The sequence below is a fragment of the Salvia miltiorrhiza genome, chromosome 3 (genome assembly GCF_028751815.1).
Source record: "Salvia miltiorrhiza cultivar Shanhuang (shh) chromosome 3, IMPLAD_Smil_shh, whole genome shotgun sequence".
NCBI lineage: Eukaryota > Viridiplantae > Streptophyta > Magnoliopsida > Lamiales > Lamiaceae > Salvia > Salvia miltiorrhiza.
The window spans coordinates 461879-479747 of NC_080389.1; the positions used below are offsets into that span (position 1 = coordinate 461879).

At 35.6% G+C, this 17869-nt stretch overlaps 4 protein-coding genes across 5 annotated transcripts in view; 3 read left to right on the forward strand and 1 right to left on the reverse strand.

Moving 5' to 3' along the window:
* LOC131016908 (uncharacterized) overlaps positions 1-17869 on the forward strand; it is a 1184262-nt gene that overhangs the window by 420047 nt on the left and 746346 nt on the right. The gene's annotated exons all lie outside the window — the stretch shown is intronic.
* On the reverse strand, positions 3255-5275 carry LOC131016919 (peroxidase 5-like). Its single transcript, XM_057945722.1, has 3 exons — positions 4851-5275; positions 4296-4733; positions 3255-3775 (listed from the first exon to the last, which is right to left on the reverse strand). The coding sequence occupies exons 1-3, from the start codon at positions 5061-5063 to the stop codon at positions 3443-3445; spliced, it is 984 nt and encodes a 327-aa protein (XP_057801705.1). The 5' UTR covers positions 5064-5275; the 3' UTR covers positions 3255-3442.
* On the forward strand, positions 8170-10001 carry LOC131016962 (uncharacterized). The gene is made up of 2 exons (XM_057945805.1): positions 8170-8302; positions 9260-10001. Exon 2 carries the CDS (start codon positions 9274-9276, stop codon positions 9814-9816), a length of 543 nt encoding a protein of 180 aa, XP_057801788.1. The 5' UTR covers positions 8170-8302; positions 9260-9273; the 3' UTR covers positions 9817-10001.
* On the forward strand, positions 8209-17038 carry LOC131016892 (uncharacterized). 2 transcript variants are annotated; one of them, XM_057945679.1, is made up of 9 exons: positions 8209-8233; positions 13520-13588; positions 14021-14044; positions 14408-14513; positions 14632-14700; positions 15201-15694; positions 15898-16159; positions 16465-16673; positions 16774-17038. In XM_057945679.1, exons 2-9 carry the CDS (start codon positions 13584-13586, stop codon positions 16838-16840), a joined length of 1236 nt encoding a protein of 411 aa, XP_057801662.1. In that variant the 5' UTR covers positions 8209-8233; positions 13520-13583; the 3' UTR covers positions 16841-17038. The 2 variants fall into 2 exon arrangements, with proteins under 2 accessions (XP_057801662.1, XP_057801661.1); XM_057945678.1 differs by lacking the exon at positions 8209-8233 and having other exon boundaries at positions 13300-13588.

Consider the following 17869-nt stretch of genomic DNA (forward strand, 5'->3'; position numbering starts at 1 on the left):
TTCACTACAAAAAAAGACGGCCGCCGATAAATAGTGTTACCGGCGGCGTTACCGGCGGCAACTCGCCGTCGCTAAACGGTTCATCGGCAACGCCATTACCGACGGCGATCGGCCGCCGCCGGCAATTAACGGCGGCGAAGCCGCCGGCATTTCCGCCGTTAAATACCGCCGTTGAACGGCGGAGACTTGCCGGAAAATTACCGACGGCGTTTGCCGTCGGTAATTAGCGGCGGCGAGATCACCGTCGGTAATTTCCACCGGACGGTGGTGGCGCACACGCCGGAGTTGTTCACGATATTACCGAGGGCAAAATGCCGTCGGTAATTACCGACGGCATTTGCCCTCGGTAATATTTTTTAATTTATTTTTTTTATTTTATTTTTTTTATTTATTTATTTTATTTATTTATTTATTTTATTGTATATCCACAATTTATTTCGGTATTTATACAGTATTGCATAATTTAGACGAACTTCCCAGTCGGTCACCCACCTTAGTTGTGCTCTAAGTCAAGCACGCTTAACCTTGAAGTTCTTTTCGAATGGTCACCAGTACAGAACACTCGTATTATTGATATATATAGTATCTATTAATTCATTTAAAGTCTACTTCAATATACAATATCATATATATTCATAACCTTAGAATATGTCGAGATGATATACAAAAAATGTTGTTAATTACGGATTGGGCTCGTTTCCGTTCTTATTTTTATGTCGGAAAAATATTTATTAATTAATTTATTATTAATTTTTGAATTTTTTTTATTTTTTTTTATTTTTTTTTATCAATCTAGTTTATACACCATTCATAACCTTAGTGTTGATTGATGAGTGAATCACTAATCAAATTAACATTCTTAAGTTATAATTATAAGTTACTTAATAAGAATCTTGAATTCTTAGTAATAATATTAGATTAGTGATGATTGATGAGTGAATCACTAATCAAATTAACATTCTTAAGTTATAATTATAAGATTCTTACTAAGAATCTTGAATTCTTAGTAATAATCTTGGATTAGTGATGATTGATGAGTGAATCACTAATCAAATTAACATTCTTAAGTTATAATTATAAGATTCTTACTAAGAATCTTGAATTCTTAGTAATAATCTTGGATTAGTGATGATTGATGAGTGAATCACTAATCAAATTAACATTCTTAATTTATAATTATAAGATTCTTACTAAGAATCTTGAATTCTTAGTAATAATCTTGGGTTAGTGATGATTGATGAGTGAATCACTAATCAATCTAACATTCTTAAGTTATAATTATAAGATTCTTACTAAGAATCTTGAATTCTTAGTAATAATCTTGGATTAGTGATGATTGATGAGTGAATCACTAATCAAATTAACATTCTTAAGTTATAATTATAAGATTCTTACTAAGAATCTTGAATTCTTAGTAATAATCTTGGGTTAGTGATGATTGATGAGTGAATCACTAATCAAATTAACATTCTTAAGTTATAATTATAAGATTCTTACTAAGAATCTTGAATTCTTAGTAATAATCTTGGATTAGTGATGATTGATGAGTGAATCACTAATCAAATTAACATTCTTAAGTTATAATTATAAGATTCTTACTAAGAATCTTGAATTCTTAGTAATAATATTAGATTAGTGTTGATTGATGAGTGAATCACTAATCAAATTAACATTCTTAAGTTATAATTATAAGATTTTTACCAATAATCTTGAATTCTTAGTAATAATATTAGATTAGTGTTGATTGATGAGTGAATCACTAATCAAATTAACATTATTAAGTTATAATTATAAGTTTCTTACTAATAATCTTGAATGCTTAGTAATAATATTAGATTAGTGATGATTGATGAATGAATCACTAATCAAATTAACATTCTTAAGTTATAATTATAAGATTCTTACTAAGAATCTTGAATTCTTAGTAATAATTTTGGATTAGTGATGATTGATGAGTGAATCACTAATCAAATTAACATTCTTAAGTTATAATTATAAGATTCTTACTAAGAATCTTGAATTCTTAGTAATAATCTTGGATTAGTGATGATTGATGAGTGAATCACTAATCAAATTAACATTCTTAAGTTATAATTATAAGATTCTTACTAAGAATCTTGAATTCTTAGTAATAATCTTAGATTAGTAATAATCAATGTTTAAATTTTCACTTGTATTTCAATATATATTTGATTTCAATGTTTTTGTATTTTTATCTTTGATCAATTTATTAGATGATAAATGAAAGAAAAAAAAAAGAAGAAAAAATGAAAAAAAATTAAAAAATTAAAAAAAATAAAAAAAATTAAAAAAAATAAAATTAATTACCGACGGCATTTGCCGTCGGTAATTAGCATTTGCCGTCGGTAATTAGCGGCGGAAAAATATCGTCGGTAACGTTGGCCGGACGGCGGTTGTGCTATCGCCGGATGTCACCGGCGGTGGCGATTAGCGGCGGCCGATTGCCGCCGTCAAATACCGACGGCAAATGCCGTCGGTAATAAATAATATATATGTATATTAATATATATTTAAATTAGCGACGGCGTAACCGCCGCTAATTAGCGGCGGCCGTTTTGCCGTCGGTAATTCGCCGGTAATAGTCAAAAGGCGGGTCGCCGTTTTTGCCGCCGCGGTGCCGTCGGTAATTGTCGGCGGCGGCGCCGCCGTCGGTAGTTTTCGTCGCTATTTGCGCGTTTTTTTGTAGTGTTTGCTTGATTCTTATCCAATTGAAAGAGTGAGATTGGAGAAATACTACTCTTGACTCTTGAGGATAAAAATACTCAATCATGCAAAGTAAATACACTTTAATGGAAATTTTAGTTAGCATGCTCCCAAAGTGTTAATTCCTTGAGTATCAAATTAAGCCATTGGTACGGATGGGATTCAATGTCCCACAATTTTGTCCGTGTTATTGTATCCCATTATTATATCTATTATTTTAATAATATTTTTTATAAAAATAAAATTTATTACAATGTTATGAATTATACTTAACTTTTATTTACAAAAATCAAAATTTAAAAAAATAAATATAACCTAATTTTGAATTTTATCAACCATAAATGAATTAAAAGTAAAATTAAATGATAGTAAAAAATAATTATATAACCTAATTGAATGGATTGAACCCTATTAATAAGTACTATACAACTAAATTAAAGTATACAAATTTCAAAAGATATACAAAAAATATGAAAAATTAAAAGTGAAACATAATGGGGCACCAAATATGGTACGCTGGATCTCATATGGAAATATCTAGCTACTCTTGCTCGTCAAAACAATCTCCCAAATACAAATCACATCATTTAATAAAATACAAACATTAATTTCTTATTCACTGCAAAGATTGAGACAATTAATTCACACATACGAATGTTTGCTGCATGCAACCTCAAACTCAAAGAATACAATGAAAAACTCAAACCGAATCACAATATCAATAGTTGACAACACGGCAGTTCCTTCTGATCTCACCCTGCTTCCCGGTGAGCACCTCTATGCCGCCCATCTTCACCATCGCCGCCGCAAACTTCCGCCCCCAAACCGCCCCGTATTTCGCATTCCGCACCACCATCTTCCTCGTCAGCTCACTCTCGAACAACGTCTGATCCGACGTCAGAAGCCCCTTCCGATCCTTCAACCCCACGTAGTACTTGTTGTCCAGCACCGCGGGCGTCACAACGTCGTTGTTAACGACAGGATCATCGCCCCCGGAAGCCGGGCACCTGCTCTTCAAGAAGGCGGCGTAGCCCGGATCAAGAGTAGGGTCCTGATCAGAGGCGGATGCAGAAAATTAGTTTGGATAAAAAAAAAAAACTCCTTTGCCCCTAAAAATATACTCGCTCAATTCACAAAAAATAGTCCTAGAAAGGGACGACACGAGTTTTAATAAAAATAGTTAATATATTGTGAGCGGATAAAGTGACCCACTTAAAAAGTAGTGTTAATAATGATAATTAATTGTATTGTAAGTGGAGAAAATGACTCACCATATAATAGACGAAAGTTTTCAAAAATAGAAAAAGACTCATTTTTTTGGACGGAGGGAGTATATGAAATCTTTTGGCATGACTTTTAATAAAAAAAATATTAAGTGCATGTATAGTGGAGAAATATATGGTCCCACTTTGTGGGTATTGTTGATTAAAAAAAATAAGTGTAAATTATAAGGGTAAAATTGTCCAAATTATTTGTATAATTGTGTTAAAAAAATAGAAAGTGCATATTTTTTAAGGACGTACTAAAAAGAAAATAAATGCATGCTTCTGTTAACCCTAGCACCTCTGTACCTGATCAAAGGTGGCGTTGAAGCGGGAGAGCCGGGGGGCGAAGGAGGAGCAGTGGGAGACCCCGATGGAGTGGGCCCCGGAGAGCGTGACCATATCGTCCAACGACAACCCCTTAGCCCTGAAGTTGTCCCTCAGCTGGGCCGCCGAGAAGAACGGCGGGGGCAGGTTCAGCACCACCTCGGAGCTCAGAGACACGCGGCCGTCTCTGCGCCCCGAGGGAACATCGTACCAGATGTAGCCGGCCTTGAGGGCGCTGTCTCGAGCAGCGAAGGCGAGGACGTCCGCACACGAGACTGTCTTGGGACAGGCCGCCTCGAGCATGGCCTTGGCGTCGTCGATAACCTCGTAGCCTACGAGGCTCGGGAAGTTAATCGGGCTGTCTTTCTCCGCGGCGGGCATTCCTTGGACCGTGTCCAACAGCACCGACCCATCGCATCCCTACGGAGATAAGTACAGACTATATTTATAATATTTGTAAATTCGAGCTAAAAAGTTCAGACTATTTATTTTTTTTAGTAATAAAAACCCTAAAAAGGATTCAATAAGTCATCATACCCTAACGAAGCAATCGTGGAAATGCATGCGGATTAGGGCGGCTGCAAAGCCAGGATTCTTGTACAATGCTTTCTCCACAGCTTTTCTTACAATAATCTCAGCTTGGGGGCAAGTGTAGCCGTAGAATCCCACTTTCAGATTGCTCCAGTCGGCCGTCGCGGCGACGAAGAGGCTGGAGAGGAGAAGAATTGCTGCAATCTTGGAAGAATCCATGTGTTAATTAAGGAAATTAAAGGTGGAGAAATTTGAAGGATGTGAAATTGTGTTGAAGAGGATATGATTTATATATAGTACAAGGTTTGTTTGAACAAGTTGCATAACCGTGTTCGTGTATATATATTATATAGTTTAGTATTTATTGTCATTGAAGATTTCTGCGTCTGAATTGGCAAACAATATATATCTTTGTAATAAACTGGGTTTTTACGCCCACTATAATTAAGAAAATTAGAACACTTCAAACTATAATTAAGAAAAGAACACTTCAAATTTGTGCATATACGAATGTTTCAAACTAAAACAAGATGATGATGAAAGTAACTAGCTACTTGGCCAACGTCGTCATATCATATCATAGAATAAAACTAGTTATATTTATATATACCATATGTTTTGCCTATTTCAATACGCAAGTACCCCCCGTTGATTTTGTGAATAGTGACATAATTCATTTTATATTTTCTAGTAAATCAACAATAGACAATAAATCATATATCTATGGACATATCTAAGCTACAAAGTGTTGGGAGATCAGATTAATCTAAAATTATGATAAGTCTTTCAATTATGCAATTTAATTACAGCATGCATGTATATATTCATCGCTCCACCAAATATTCGACCACCAATCTAATAAGAGGACATAATTGATTTAATTTCTTGTGCTTGCATATGAAATGCTTGGAATTATTATGTGATGGAGCTTATACTAGTTATCGTAGTTTTTTTTTTTTTTTTTGAGACGGTAAGGGGGCTAATATTATTTTCTCAAAAAGTTAATTAGGAAAATCGGCCTTCCAGAGCATTACGTAATGAAAAGAAAGAGAGTGTCGAGCAAGCTCGTGAGCACCTTATGATCTGTATTTGTTTTACTTTTTGTACAAATCAATCCGGTTTAGTCAAAGTGTAATTTCTTAGTATTAATTTTTGTGTTGACAAAATTTTACCTAGAATTAATATTGACATTGACATTCCATTAAGTCGTGATAGAATAGTCCCTCTTATTAGAACGAGTTGTAATACTTTGTTTTCTTTCTTTTAGTTCTAAATACTGTTTAGCATTTTAATGAGTGGGTCCATTGCGAAATCGTCTCATAACTCATGATAATTTGTGGTATTTTTAAATATAAAGAGTAGTAACTAAAAATAATACTATAACTTAGTATCAATTACCTCTTATACTCAACCATATATTACTCTTACAAAGTAATTTATCATTTTCTGGTATCCCAGAATTTTGTTGAAACTGTCAACAAACAAATAATGCTTGTTTAACACTGACGATATACATGACAATTATGCATTTTAAATAGAATTGACATTCATACTCATACGAAAATAAATAGTGCATAAATCCGATGATGCACTATTAATTTCCCCCTTACATTTATCTTCTATTATTATACTCTATCTTTTTAGAACTAAACAGTTACATTACATGCACTAATTTCTCTAGTTAACAACTCCCGACCTAATGGTTGAATAATGGGCCAAACAAGTAAGGAATAAGAGTCGATGATGACTAGCCCAAGTAGTAAAATCGAAATACCAAAATCTCTTCTCGGTGAGATGTCTTTAATTGAATTCCTATCAAGGTATAGGTAGTTTTTCCAATTTATTCGGATATAATCTTGTATTTCTACTTATAATTTGATTATTATGTTGCACTTTTTATATTATTATTATTATATGTGTTTATTTCATAACATAATATATATTTTGTGTTAAAAAAAAGTGAAAAGGGAGATAGTGGGCCTCTCAGGAAATGAAAGGAGTAATAATGGGCCTTAGAGAGGAAGCCCAGCTTCGTTTGGTGGGCCGTCCAACTAATTCATAAACATATACAAAAACACTTAACAATTAACATAACATAACAAGTTGAGAGAGAGAGAGAGAGAGAGAGAGATGTGGAGAGAGAAGAGTCCAGGACTGAAGATCTTATGGCTGTGGACCTTCGGAACTGCCGCCGGTAATATTGACATTTCTCACAACCCCTCTCTCTCTCTTAATGCAAATTTGACTGTTTTGGTTGTTGTTGCAGTGCTGGTGACAAATGTTATGTGGACAAGAATGAGGGACATGGAGCAAATCATTAACGCCCAAGACCAACACCCACCACGCGCCGCCGCCGCCGCCGCCGCCGAAGACCATACCTCCGCCTCGCTGGAATCCGTTCAAGAGGAATCCTGATTGATCACTATTCCTACACTAGCCTTTTTTGCCTACCATCTGTTTGATCAATTGCCTCACTGAGTCAAGACCCTCACTTTTCTTTCTTTCTTTTAGATTTTCATTTTATTTTATTTTACGCAATGATGTTTGTGTGATGATGATCGGAATAACTGAAAACTTTTGACTGCAATAATTCACCTTTGAATTGATTTTAACTTGATGTTGTAATTTTGATTTTGTCGAGACATAATTATTACTACTACATTACTAGACTTTGAGAGCATTCTAAAAATTCATTGCTTTTTAATTTACTAGTAGTTTGTATTGATTTTATTTAAGAGAAAACTATTGATTTTAATTAGTTCACTCTTACTCTCAAGTCTCAAGCTCAAGCAAAGTAAAAAATTTCAAATGGACCTTAAGCTCAACCAAAATTATGGATGTTTAGATAATAGGTTTATTTATAATTCATCCATGTATAAAAAAGATGTTACTTTTTCACATTTGAGGTGTGATATAAAATTAAAAACATTTGAATAGTAGATAACGAAATGTTAAAGATTTATAAAAGACATTGCTTTTTAAAGCAAAACAATATATTGGAGTGCTATAAGTATTTATCTCACTTTTATCATGCATAGCAAATGAGGCTCTCTGAGTCGATGTCATTTTATTTTTTGCAGCAAAATAGAGCATATTGTTGGAGAGATTGAATATAATTCTACACTGCTTTATTGTAGAACTTGCAGTAAATAGAACAGATGCAAATAGGGTTAGACTTGAATTTTTGCTAGTGTTTTAGGAATTTCACTAAAGCTCATTAATCTATAAACAAAATTGGATACAACTTCACACTGGGCTGGGCCCAAATAGTTTCCCTTTTAAACATGGGCTACTAATGGACCAATCAAGCCCAGTATATATATTATTTTCGTTTTGCCCTTTTCCCCCCATTCAACACTTCGGATTTGCTCCTTCTCTCTCTATACCTCTTCCTTTACTTCGCGAGAGTCTCTTCAGACTCTGCCCTCTATTTGATTCCCTTGAGATCGGTTTGTGAGGTAATGATTCCCGGAAAAGATCCAATTTTGGTTGTGTGTTGCGTGTGTGCGTGCTTTTCTTTTTTTTTTTCTGATCTGCCATTTTTTGGGATTTGTAATCGGTAGTGTTTTTAGTTTTGTTTAGGTTCGATTAGGTTTTGTAAAGATAGTTGATTGTTCTTGGTTTTTGTGGATTTTTTTTTTCACGATTTCGGCTTTAGGCGATTCACTTAGCTGAAGGGTTTTTTCCTTGCGCTCTTATTTTTTATTTTTGTTTTTATAGAAAGAAAAAAAAAAGAAGAAGTTTTTTTTCTTCTTTCTGGCCTTCTCGCGCAGCTAAATCAGGATCTGAATGGAGATATGTTTTTAGGTTTTAGTTTTTCATCGTAATTTTGATTCTATGATGCCAGATTTGCTAATTTTTTTGTCATTTTTTTGACATTTCAGCTCGAGTAAGTCTTTGAACATCTTTAGCAAGTACACAGTTTAGCTGTAGCCTATGATATGTTGCATATGATTTGCTCGATTGTCTGATATTACTTGGTCCAGCTTTGTGTGTTGTAGGGCAGATTCTTTTCATCGAATGTATTGTAAATGAAAAAAAAAAAAAAATCAATGACAGACAGGTAGTACATTGTCATCGAATCACCAGTGTAGTGGAAATCGCGCCTAAAAGTTTGTGTAATGATGCCACTTTCAAACGCGATTCCGACTTTGCCAATGGCAAACAATTATCGTTTGAAGTGTGATTTCGATAAAGAATAGTTGTTATCATAGTATTGAATTGAGCTTAAATCAATTACTCGAAGACTAACATTACATCCCTATAAATGAACAATTAATCCAAGAAAATATAGCATAAAGAGTGGGTAGTTTCAAGAGTCAAAGTAGATGAGTGATTAATGATTAATGAAGGTTGGAGAATGACTTGTTAATTTGGGTTGGCCTATATATACATAAATGTGTATGTGTGTATAGGAAGACAGACAGAGATGGTGAAGGAAGAAAGTGGAATGATGACGATTCACATACAGATTAAGGAAGCCGGAATAGGCCAACGGCGGCGGAAACTCAGCTTTACAACGGAGAAGAGTCTCCCCTTGCGAAGGATCTTTCTCGACTTCTGCTATCAACTCAACCTCGATTATGACGACATTCGCTTTCGTTTTGATGGCAGGCGACTAAACAAAGACAAAAGTGCAGAGGAATGTGAAATAGAAGACGGTGGTGTCATCGAGGCTTTCCGTTGTCTATGTGGTGGTGAAGAAAGCGGATTGATCACGATTCACATACGGATTGAGCAGTTCGGAAAAGGCCAACGGTGGCGGAAACTGAGCTTTACAACGGAGAAGAGTCTCCCCATGCGAAGGATCTTTCTCGACTTCTGCGATCAACTCAACCTCCGTTGTAATGACTTTGCCTACATTCTTGTTGCCAGGAACGAAGCCAGGTCACTAGACAAAGACAAAACTGCAGAGGAATATGGAATAGAAGACGGTGATGTCATCGACGCTATCCCTCATATGTATGGTTGAGTGTGATCTCCTCGTCTTCTTAGTTATCTCTCTCTAATTAGGGTATATAGGTGGAGTTCCATTTATATGTAATCCATAACATCTCTATCAAGTTATGGTTAGTCAGCAGCAAAAAGAAAAAAAATTGTGATATTTATCAAAACTACCTATACATTCATGGATCACACTTCACTGCCATTTCAATATTTATTCTTCAATCAACAACACAGTGCAGTATTGTATTTCAACATAGAATAGAATAGAATAGAAGAAACAAATTATAATGAGCATAAGGTGATACAAGCAGCACTATTTCATTAGGGACCAAAGAAAAAGAAAAGAAAAAAGAGCTAGAAAAGTAATTGAAACAAATATGTAGGAAAGGTGGATAGTATCAAAAACTCCATTTTCATCCATCAGGATGACTTCCAGACCAAACCAAAATAGACATTAATTTCATGCAATTAGCCCTTTAACTTAACGGCCGTTTAACATCGTTAGGGCAAAGGGTTTAATTGCACCAAATTAAGAACTTTGGAAGTTTAGTTGAACTCAAGTCGAGTATAAGGTGCTATACGTGATACGAGTATCTTCTCGTCGACCACGGCGACGGCGAACTTCTTCCTTGGAAAGGTCATCCCGGCCTTGGGCACTAGCGTCCATGTCCACGTGTCGCACCACAGCATCGCCATCCGGTCGGTGATGTATATTTTCCGGCCAATTGAGACCAATCGAAAATGCGAGAAGAGAGAGAAAGCAGGGACGTTATGGAAGAGGGTGTGATGGCGGAGGTGGAGGAGGTGGAAGGTGGGGGAGTTGAGGAGGTAGGCCTAGCGGCAACAGACAGAAGATAGATAAGGGAGGGTGGAGTGAGGGACTCTAAAGAGGCATTCTAGGACAAGGTCATCGGGGAGGCTCGAAATGGTGGTGTCGGCGCTGCCGATAATGGTGGTGGAGAGGACTGAGGGGTGGTGGGGTTGCTGGGGGTTGGGGAAGCATGATTTCATCAGCCATGAGAAGTGTCGGGAGGTGCACGAATCAGAGCTCGATGCTGCGGTTGCGGCGACGGTGGAGACGTGTTTCCAGCGAGCTTGGAAAAGAAGAAGGCGTGGTCTCACCACCAACGAAATTAAAAAAAAAAATTGAAATAGTTAACAGTGTTAAACAGCAGTTAATTCGGAGGGGCTAATTGCACAAAACTAAGGATTTCGGGGGTTTAGTTGAACCGACCTCGACCATAGAGTGCTAGACATAATAAAGACTTCTATGTTAGGGGCGTATTTGATGCTTAACCCTTGATTTTATTTAAGAGAAAAGTACTGATTTTAATTAGCTCACTCTTGCTCTCAAGACATAAGCTCAACCAAAATTAGGGATGTTTATATAAGAATAGGTTTATTTATAATTCATATATTACAGTAAGAGTCAATGCCATTTTATCTTTTGCAGTAAAATAGAGCAAATATTGGAGAGATTTAATATAATTCTACACTGCTTTATTGTAGAGCTTGCAGTAATTAGGGATGGCAATGGATCTTGGACCCGGTCCAGATCCGCGGATCCAGATCCTTTTTTTAGGATCTGGACCTTAGGAAAAATGGACCCAATGGATCTGGACCGGATCTGGATTATTTCTATAATTTCCAGATCTGGATCTGGAGCAAAAAATCTGAGACCCAGATCCGGTCCATGGATCCATTTATATATAAAAATATATTTAATGTTATTTATTTTTATCTAACTCTAATCTAATATCTATGACTAATCTATATATCTCTTTTCATAAATAATATATAATGCAATTAAAGATAATATTTTACTTTTATTTTAATTTAAATTTTAGTTATTATTATTATTATTATTATTATTATCATTATTATTATTATTATTATTATTATTATTATTGATAATATTAATTTTCTTTTTTCTATGTAAAATAGAGGACACATTGTTCCACTGTTATTTAATACTTGATTATTATATTCTTATTGTTATTAAACTTTGATAATATTTTTGTAGAATATGGTTAATTCATTTATTTTGAATAATTGTTGAAAATATAGACAATAATTATAATTTTATTTGGGATTAATTTAAGATTTACAAATTTATTTTAAAAGACAAAAAGTATGGATCCGGGTCTGGACCCGAGACCCTGTGGATCTTATGGATCTGGACCTGGATCTCATTTTTTGGATCCAATGGATCTGGACCGGATCTGGGCCTAAGTCAAAAAATCCGGATCTGGACCAAGCAAGATCCGGTCCAGATCCGGCCCATTGCCATCCCTAGCAGTAATATACTTCCTTCGTCCCCTATTTTTTTTTCCCACAAAATCTTGGGTACACCTGGTTGTACCGTATAATCAGGTTGACCCGTATCCAGAATAGTGTTATTGATGTGATTTGGGTCGAGATATGGGTTCAAATCAGAGTACGGGTCAAAGTCTAAGTGAAGGTGCAACCCAGTTGTACATTACACCTGGGTGCACCTAAGACCACCTCGTTTTTTTTATTGGCCGTTCCTCAAATAACTTTATATCAATTTTGAGATACTATATCACTACTCATACATTATTTATTCTTACTTTTCACATTTTCATCATTTTTAATACTAATTATAACACATTTTCATAATTTTCAATACTAATTATAACATTTTTTCACCACTATAAATATACTCAATATTTTTGTCTTAAAACTCATGCCTCTCCTTTCTCTTGAGAAGTTATTTGAGGGACGGAGGTAGTAGAACACATGCAAATTGGCTTATTCAGTGAAGCTTATTTATAAACAAAATTGGGTACAAACAACTTCATACTGGGTTGGGCCCAATATAGTTTCCCTTTTAAACATGGGCTACTAATGGACCAATCAAGCCCATTTCTAGATCAGGTCTCCAAATCCATCCATTTGGAGAACCTCGGAGTGAAAGAAAAACACAAGGATAAGAAAGTGGTGGTTTGTTCCTCGGAGAAGGAGGTGCCCCACTCGATGCCGGAGCAAAAGGTGGAGATACAGAGGCTGGAAGAGGGCGAGGCGATGGCGCTGATCGAGTACGTATGTGGAAAGTTGTACACCGAAATAGTGAGATCGCCAAGAGGATCATCGAGTGCTACGGAGGGAATTCGCTGTTGATTCACCTTGTGGCTGTTGGGCTCAAAGACAAGAAAGATGATTACTCGTGGAATAATATGGGCTATAAGACATTTAATTTAGGGGCTATGAGCTATAAAGTCAAATAATAAATTTTTATTTATTTATTATTATTATTCTTAATTGGGGACTATATTGAGTAAAACGGGGCTATGAATATAATTACCCGTTTAAAATTTGTGGAGAACGATTGGATTAACACTGAAAAATATCTCTTCCAACTCCCATCTATCTTGGGACTTAAATTTTATTTTTTTGAGAAGATCTTGGGACTTATTTGGATTCATTTAATTTAAATATTCTCCACTACTTTCACAAAAAATGGACTCTTTTTTCCATGTGGAGCCCACTAGACCACTATGAGCAAAAAGTGCATCTGCCGTGTTAATCACTTGTGCTGTGTGCTTTGTTTCTTGTACTTTCCTAATACTCCTATAAGGTTTTCTTTTTTCCATTATTTATTATTTTCCTTTCCAGTATATATATTATTTTCGTTTTGCCCTTTTCCCCATTCAACACTTCTGATTTGCATCACCCCTCTTCCTTCTCTCTATACCCCTCTCTGTCTTTCTCTTTGCTTCGCGAGAGTCTCTTCAGACTCTGCCCTCTATTTGATTCCCTTAAGATCGGTTTATGAGGTAATGATTCCGGGAAAAGATCCAAATTTCTTATAGCTTTCTTGTGGTTGTGTGTTTGCGTGTTTGTTTGTTTGTTTTTTTTTTTTTTTTCAGATCTGCCATTTTTTGGGATTCGTAATCGGTAGTGTTTTTAGATTTTTGGTTAGGTTCGATTAGGTTTTGTAAAGATAGTAGATTGTTCTTGGTTTTTGAGGATTTGTTTTTTTCACGATTTTGGCTTTAGGCGATTTACTTCGCGGAAGGGTTTTCCTTGCGTTCTATTTTTTTTTTAAATAAAGAAAAAAAATTAAGATTGTTTTTCTTCTGTCTGGCCTTCTCGCGCAGCTGAATCAGGATCTGAATGGAGATGTGTTTTTAGGTTTTAGTTTTTCATCGTAATTTTGATTCTATGATGCCAGATTTGCTAATTTTTGACATTTTTTGACATTTCAGCTCGAAGGAGAAACCCACTCTCGGGTAAGTCTTTGAACATCTTTAGCAAGTACACAATTTAGCTGTAGCCTATGATATGTTGCATATGTTATGCGCGATTGTCTGATATTACTTGGTCCAGCTTTGTGTGTTGTAGGGAAGATTCTTTTCATTTTGAGCTAATTCTTTATCAAATATTTAAGGATACTGGCAAAGTTTTTTGCTTTTTGAGCTATTAAGCAGCTGGAATCTTTGCTTTTTATGCTTTTTTCTTTACTTTCCAATGTCTCTTGGAGCAGTCATTGTTTCCACAAAACTATATCCCTTTTTCACTGGAGCTCATTACCCAACATCTTTCTCTGCATAGTATTATATTGATGAGTGGTGTTGCTGAATAATTTTTTGCAGTGGTACGCGGATTAAGACCCGCAAACGGAATATTGCTGCGCCACTGGACCCTGCAGCATTCTCGGATGCAGTGGTCCAGATTTATTTGGATAATGCTGGTGATCTGGTATTTCAATGCTTTACTGTCACATTTTTATTACTTTGTGTTTTCTGTGATGCAATTATATCCAGTTTGGACACATGACGTTTGAAGTGTTGATCAATTATGTCTGTTATGGATGCAGGAACTTATTGCAAAGTGCATTGAATCTTCAGACCTCAATTTCTCAAGATACGGCGATACCTTTTTTGAGGTTGGGATTGAATTGTGATACACCTTTTCTCTGAATATAGTAAAAACTTGATATGTCGGTATATGTTGTGCAAATTATCTTGTCATGCCTGTTGATACATTGGTCAATTTCCAGCGTTTGCTGTGGTTGTTTTATCAATTTTTGGAATGTCATATCCATTATGCAGTCTTGATGTACTTAACAACCATTTGGCTATTACTTATTCCCTTTTCCTTAAGGAACTGTTTTCAATTCTTGTATGGCATCTCCAGGTGTATGTAAATGCTTAGTTTTTGATTTTAAATTTCAGTTTGTTTTGTACGTGTTACTCATTCACCAGCACAATTCCCTAAGAAATAATTTTCAGTAGCTGTACGCTACAAACACGTTGAGTCTGAGGATTATTTTGCATTTTCTAAAATTGATGGGTAATGTTGATTGGTTTTGATGAGTTTGCAGAAGTTCTTTGTAGCTGTTTGGTTTCTTGGTTTTATGGGTGAACTAATTATTTTTTAATACAGGTGGTATTCAGAGGTACCCGTACACAGCCTGGCACTATCAAGCTTGATGAGGGGGAGCGTCATCCATACTCTATAATTGACTGTGAACCTAGTCGTGAAGTGATTTTGCCATCAGTGATATATATACAGAAGCTTTTGAGGAGAAGGCCTTTTCTCATAAAGAGTCTTGAAAATGTTATGCAAAAGTTCCTGCAATCTTTGGAACTGTTCGAGCAGGATGAAAGGAAGAAGCTCGCTATCTTCACTGCACTTGCTTTTTCCCAGAAGTTGTCTGGCCTGCCCCCAGAGACTGTCTTCCAGCCATTGCTCAAGGATAACCTTATTGAAAAAGGGCTAGTTCTCTCGTTCATCACTGATTTCTTCAAGGAATATCTGGTTGATAATAGCCTTGATGACCTCATTGCAATTCTGAAGCGGGCTAAGATTGAGGACAGTCTTATGGACTTTTTCCCGTCTGCAAAGCGGACACCTGAAGCTCTATCTGAACACTTTACGTAAGTCGCCTCAAAACAAACACAAAATATTGTAAGGAAGAACAAGTTGATTGCAACCATATATACAGAATTAACATCAATGTGATAACAAAAGCACAAGTCACTCTATAATACTATTGAACATAATTTTCTTAGACCTTGATTTGATGTTTTCAGCTATCTTAAAATTATTCTAAGCTATCTTTGATTTCTTCATATCTCAGCAAGGAAGGGCTTCTCCTGCTGGTTGAGTACAATGAGAAGAAGCTGTTTGAGGTCAAGCTTAAGGAGATGAAAACTGCAATAACAAATCAGATAAGTGAAGCAGCTGATGTAGCTGAAGTCATTGAAACAGTTAAACAACATGTGAAAGATGCTAAATTCCCGGATATTGAAGTTGTGCGGATTCTCTGGGATGTCCTAATGGATGCAGTTCAATGGTCTGGGAAAAACCAGCAGCAAAATGCTAATTCTGCTCTGCGTCAGGTATTGTCCGAATATCCTGTATGAGGTTGTTTTTCGTGTAATATCCATATATGTATCTTACAGATGCAAGTTACAATCTTCATATGATGTCTGCTACTGAGTATTTATGATTCATTGATTTTTTACAAATGCATTGACATTGTCATGCCCAACACAGAAGCATTTTTGTGAATGATTAGTAATAAGTGAAGGGCATAATAGATGATTCTATGCTTAGTTAACAGAGCCAAATTGCACAAAGGTTCTTTAAATCCCTTACGGCTACTTGATTTCAATCACTGATTAGAAATGATGTTTGTTTTCAGGTGAAAACATGGGCTGCGCTGCTGAGTGCCTTCTGCACCACAGGAAAGCTTGAGCTCGAACTTATTTACAAAGTTCAGGTCCAGTGCTACGAAGATGCTAAACTGATGAAGCTATTTCCTGAAATAATAAGATCGCTTTATGATCAGGATGTTCTTGCAGAAGATACCATTCTTCACTGGTTCCGCAAAGGAACCATCCCTAGGGGCAGGTAGGCTGCGTTTTCTTGTTTTGCAAAGGAACCGAAGCCATTGGCTCGACTTCTTGACACAGACTTTCTCATTCATCATTGTTGTTTCTTGGTGTTTCAGGCAAACGTTTGTGAAGTCGTTGGAGCCATTTGTGAAATGGCTAGAGGAAGCTGAGGAAGAAGAGTAACTAGTTGGCGAGGCCAGTCTGTGTTGGCCGGTCGCGTTTATGTTTTATGGATATCGACTACGATGAACACTAGTGCTGTTTTTTCTTGCTGGAAAGGGCTGTTGATGTGAGATTTGATATTGGATGTCGTTTGTCGTAATGTTTCATGGATTCATGTTATCAAGACTTGTTATAATCTAATTGTCTGCTTTTATGTTTTGTGATTTGCTATTATTTCTTCTGTCCATGACAGATCATTAGTTGCAAAGTTCAAATATCAATATTTTAACCTCTGTTGCAATTAACACCCTAATAATTGATAGGTACTCCACTTAAGCTCTGTTGGAGATTGAAATATTAACATTATTAGATATTTTTTTTTTGTTTTTAAATACCAATTTCATGAAACTATTTCTTCTATTCCTCGTTTTTACGATGTATACTACCAATGTTTCATCTTTCAATGGTGATGTTGAGCGTTTTTCATTGTTTACAGTCCAATAATTAAGATCATAAATTATTAATCTACAAGTGTTTCAAACAGAGAAATTCCTCCTTTACAAGAAATTTGTATAGGCAAAGATTAATTAACTAAAACAAAATATTGAACTAGTACATAAAAAATTAGAGAACTACTTGATATAGTGAAGGAATTTATTTGCTTGAAACACATAGATTAATAGTGTATGATAATTATTAGATTATAAATAATGGAACAACGCTCAACATTATCGTCGTGGAATGCTGAAGTGTTGGTAGGCTTAAGTGGAGTACTTATCGAACATTGGGTGTTAATTGTGACTAACATTACATTGGGGTTTAAGAGCAGTTAGGTGTTTGGTTACTTGTGTTGGAAATATGGTTTTAATGCCATATCTGGAAATTATTATTTAATTAAATATTTATTATTTAATTAAAATAATGATTGGATGTTAATCTACATCTCGAGTAGATCAACGTGATATACTTGAAGTCTCAAAACCGATTTCCGATGAGTGAGATATTGTATGTCAAAGTTTGGATGTTGAAGAGGGAAAATAACATTTATGC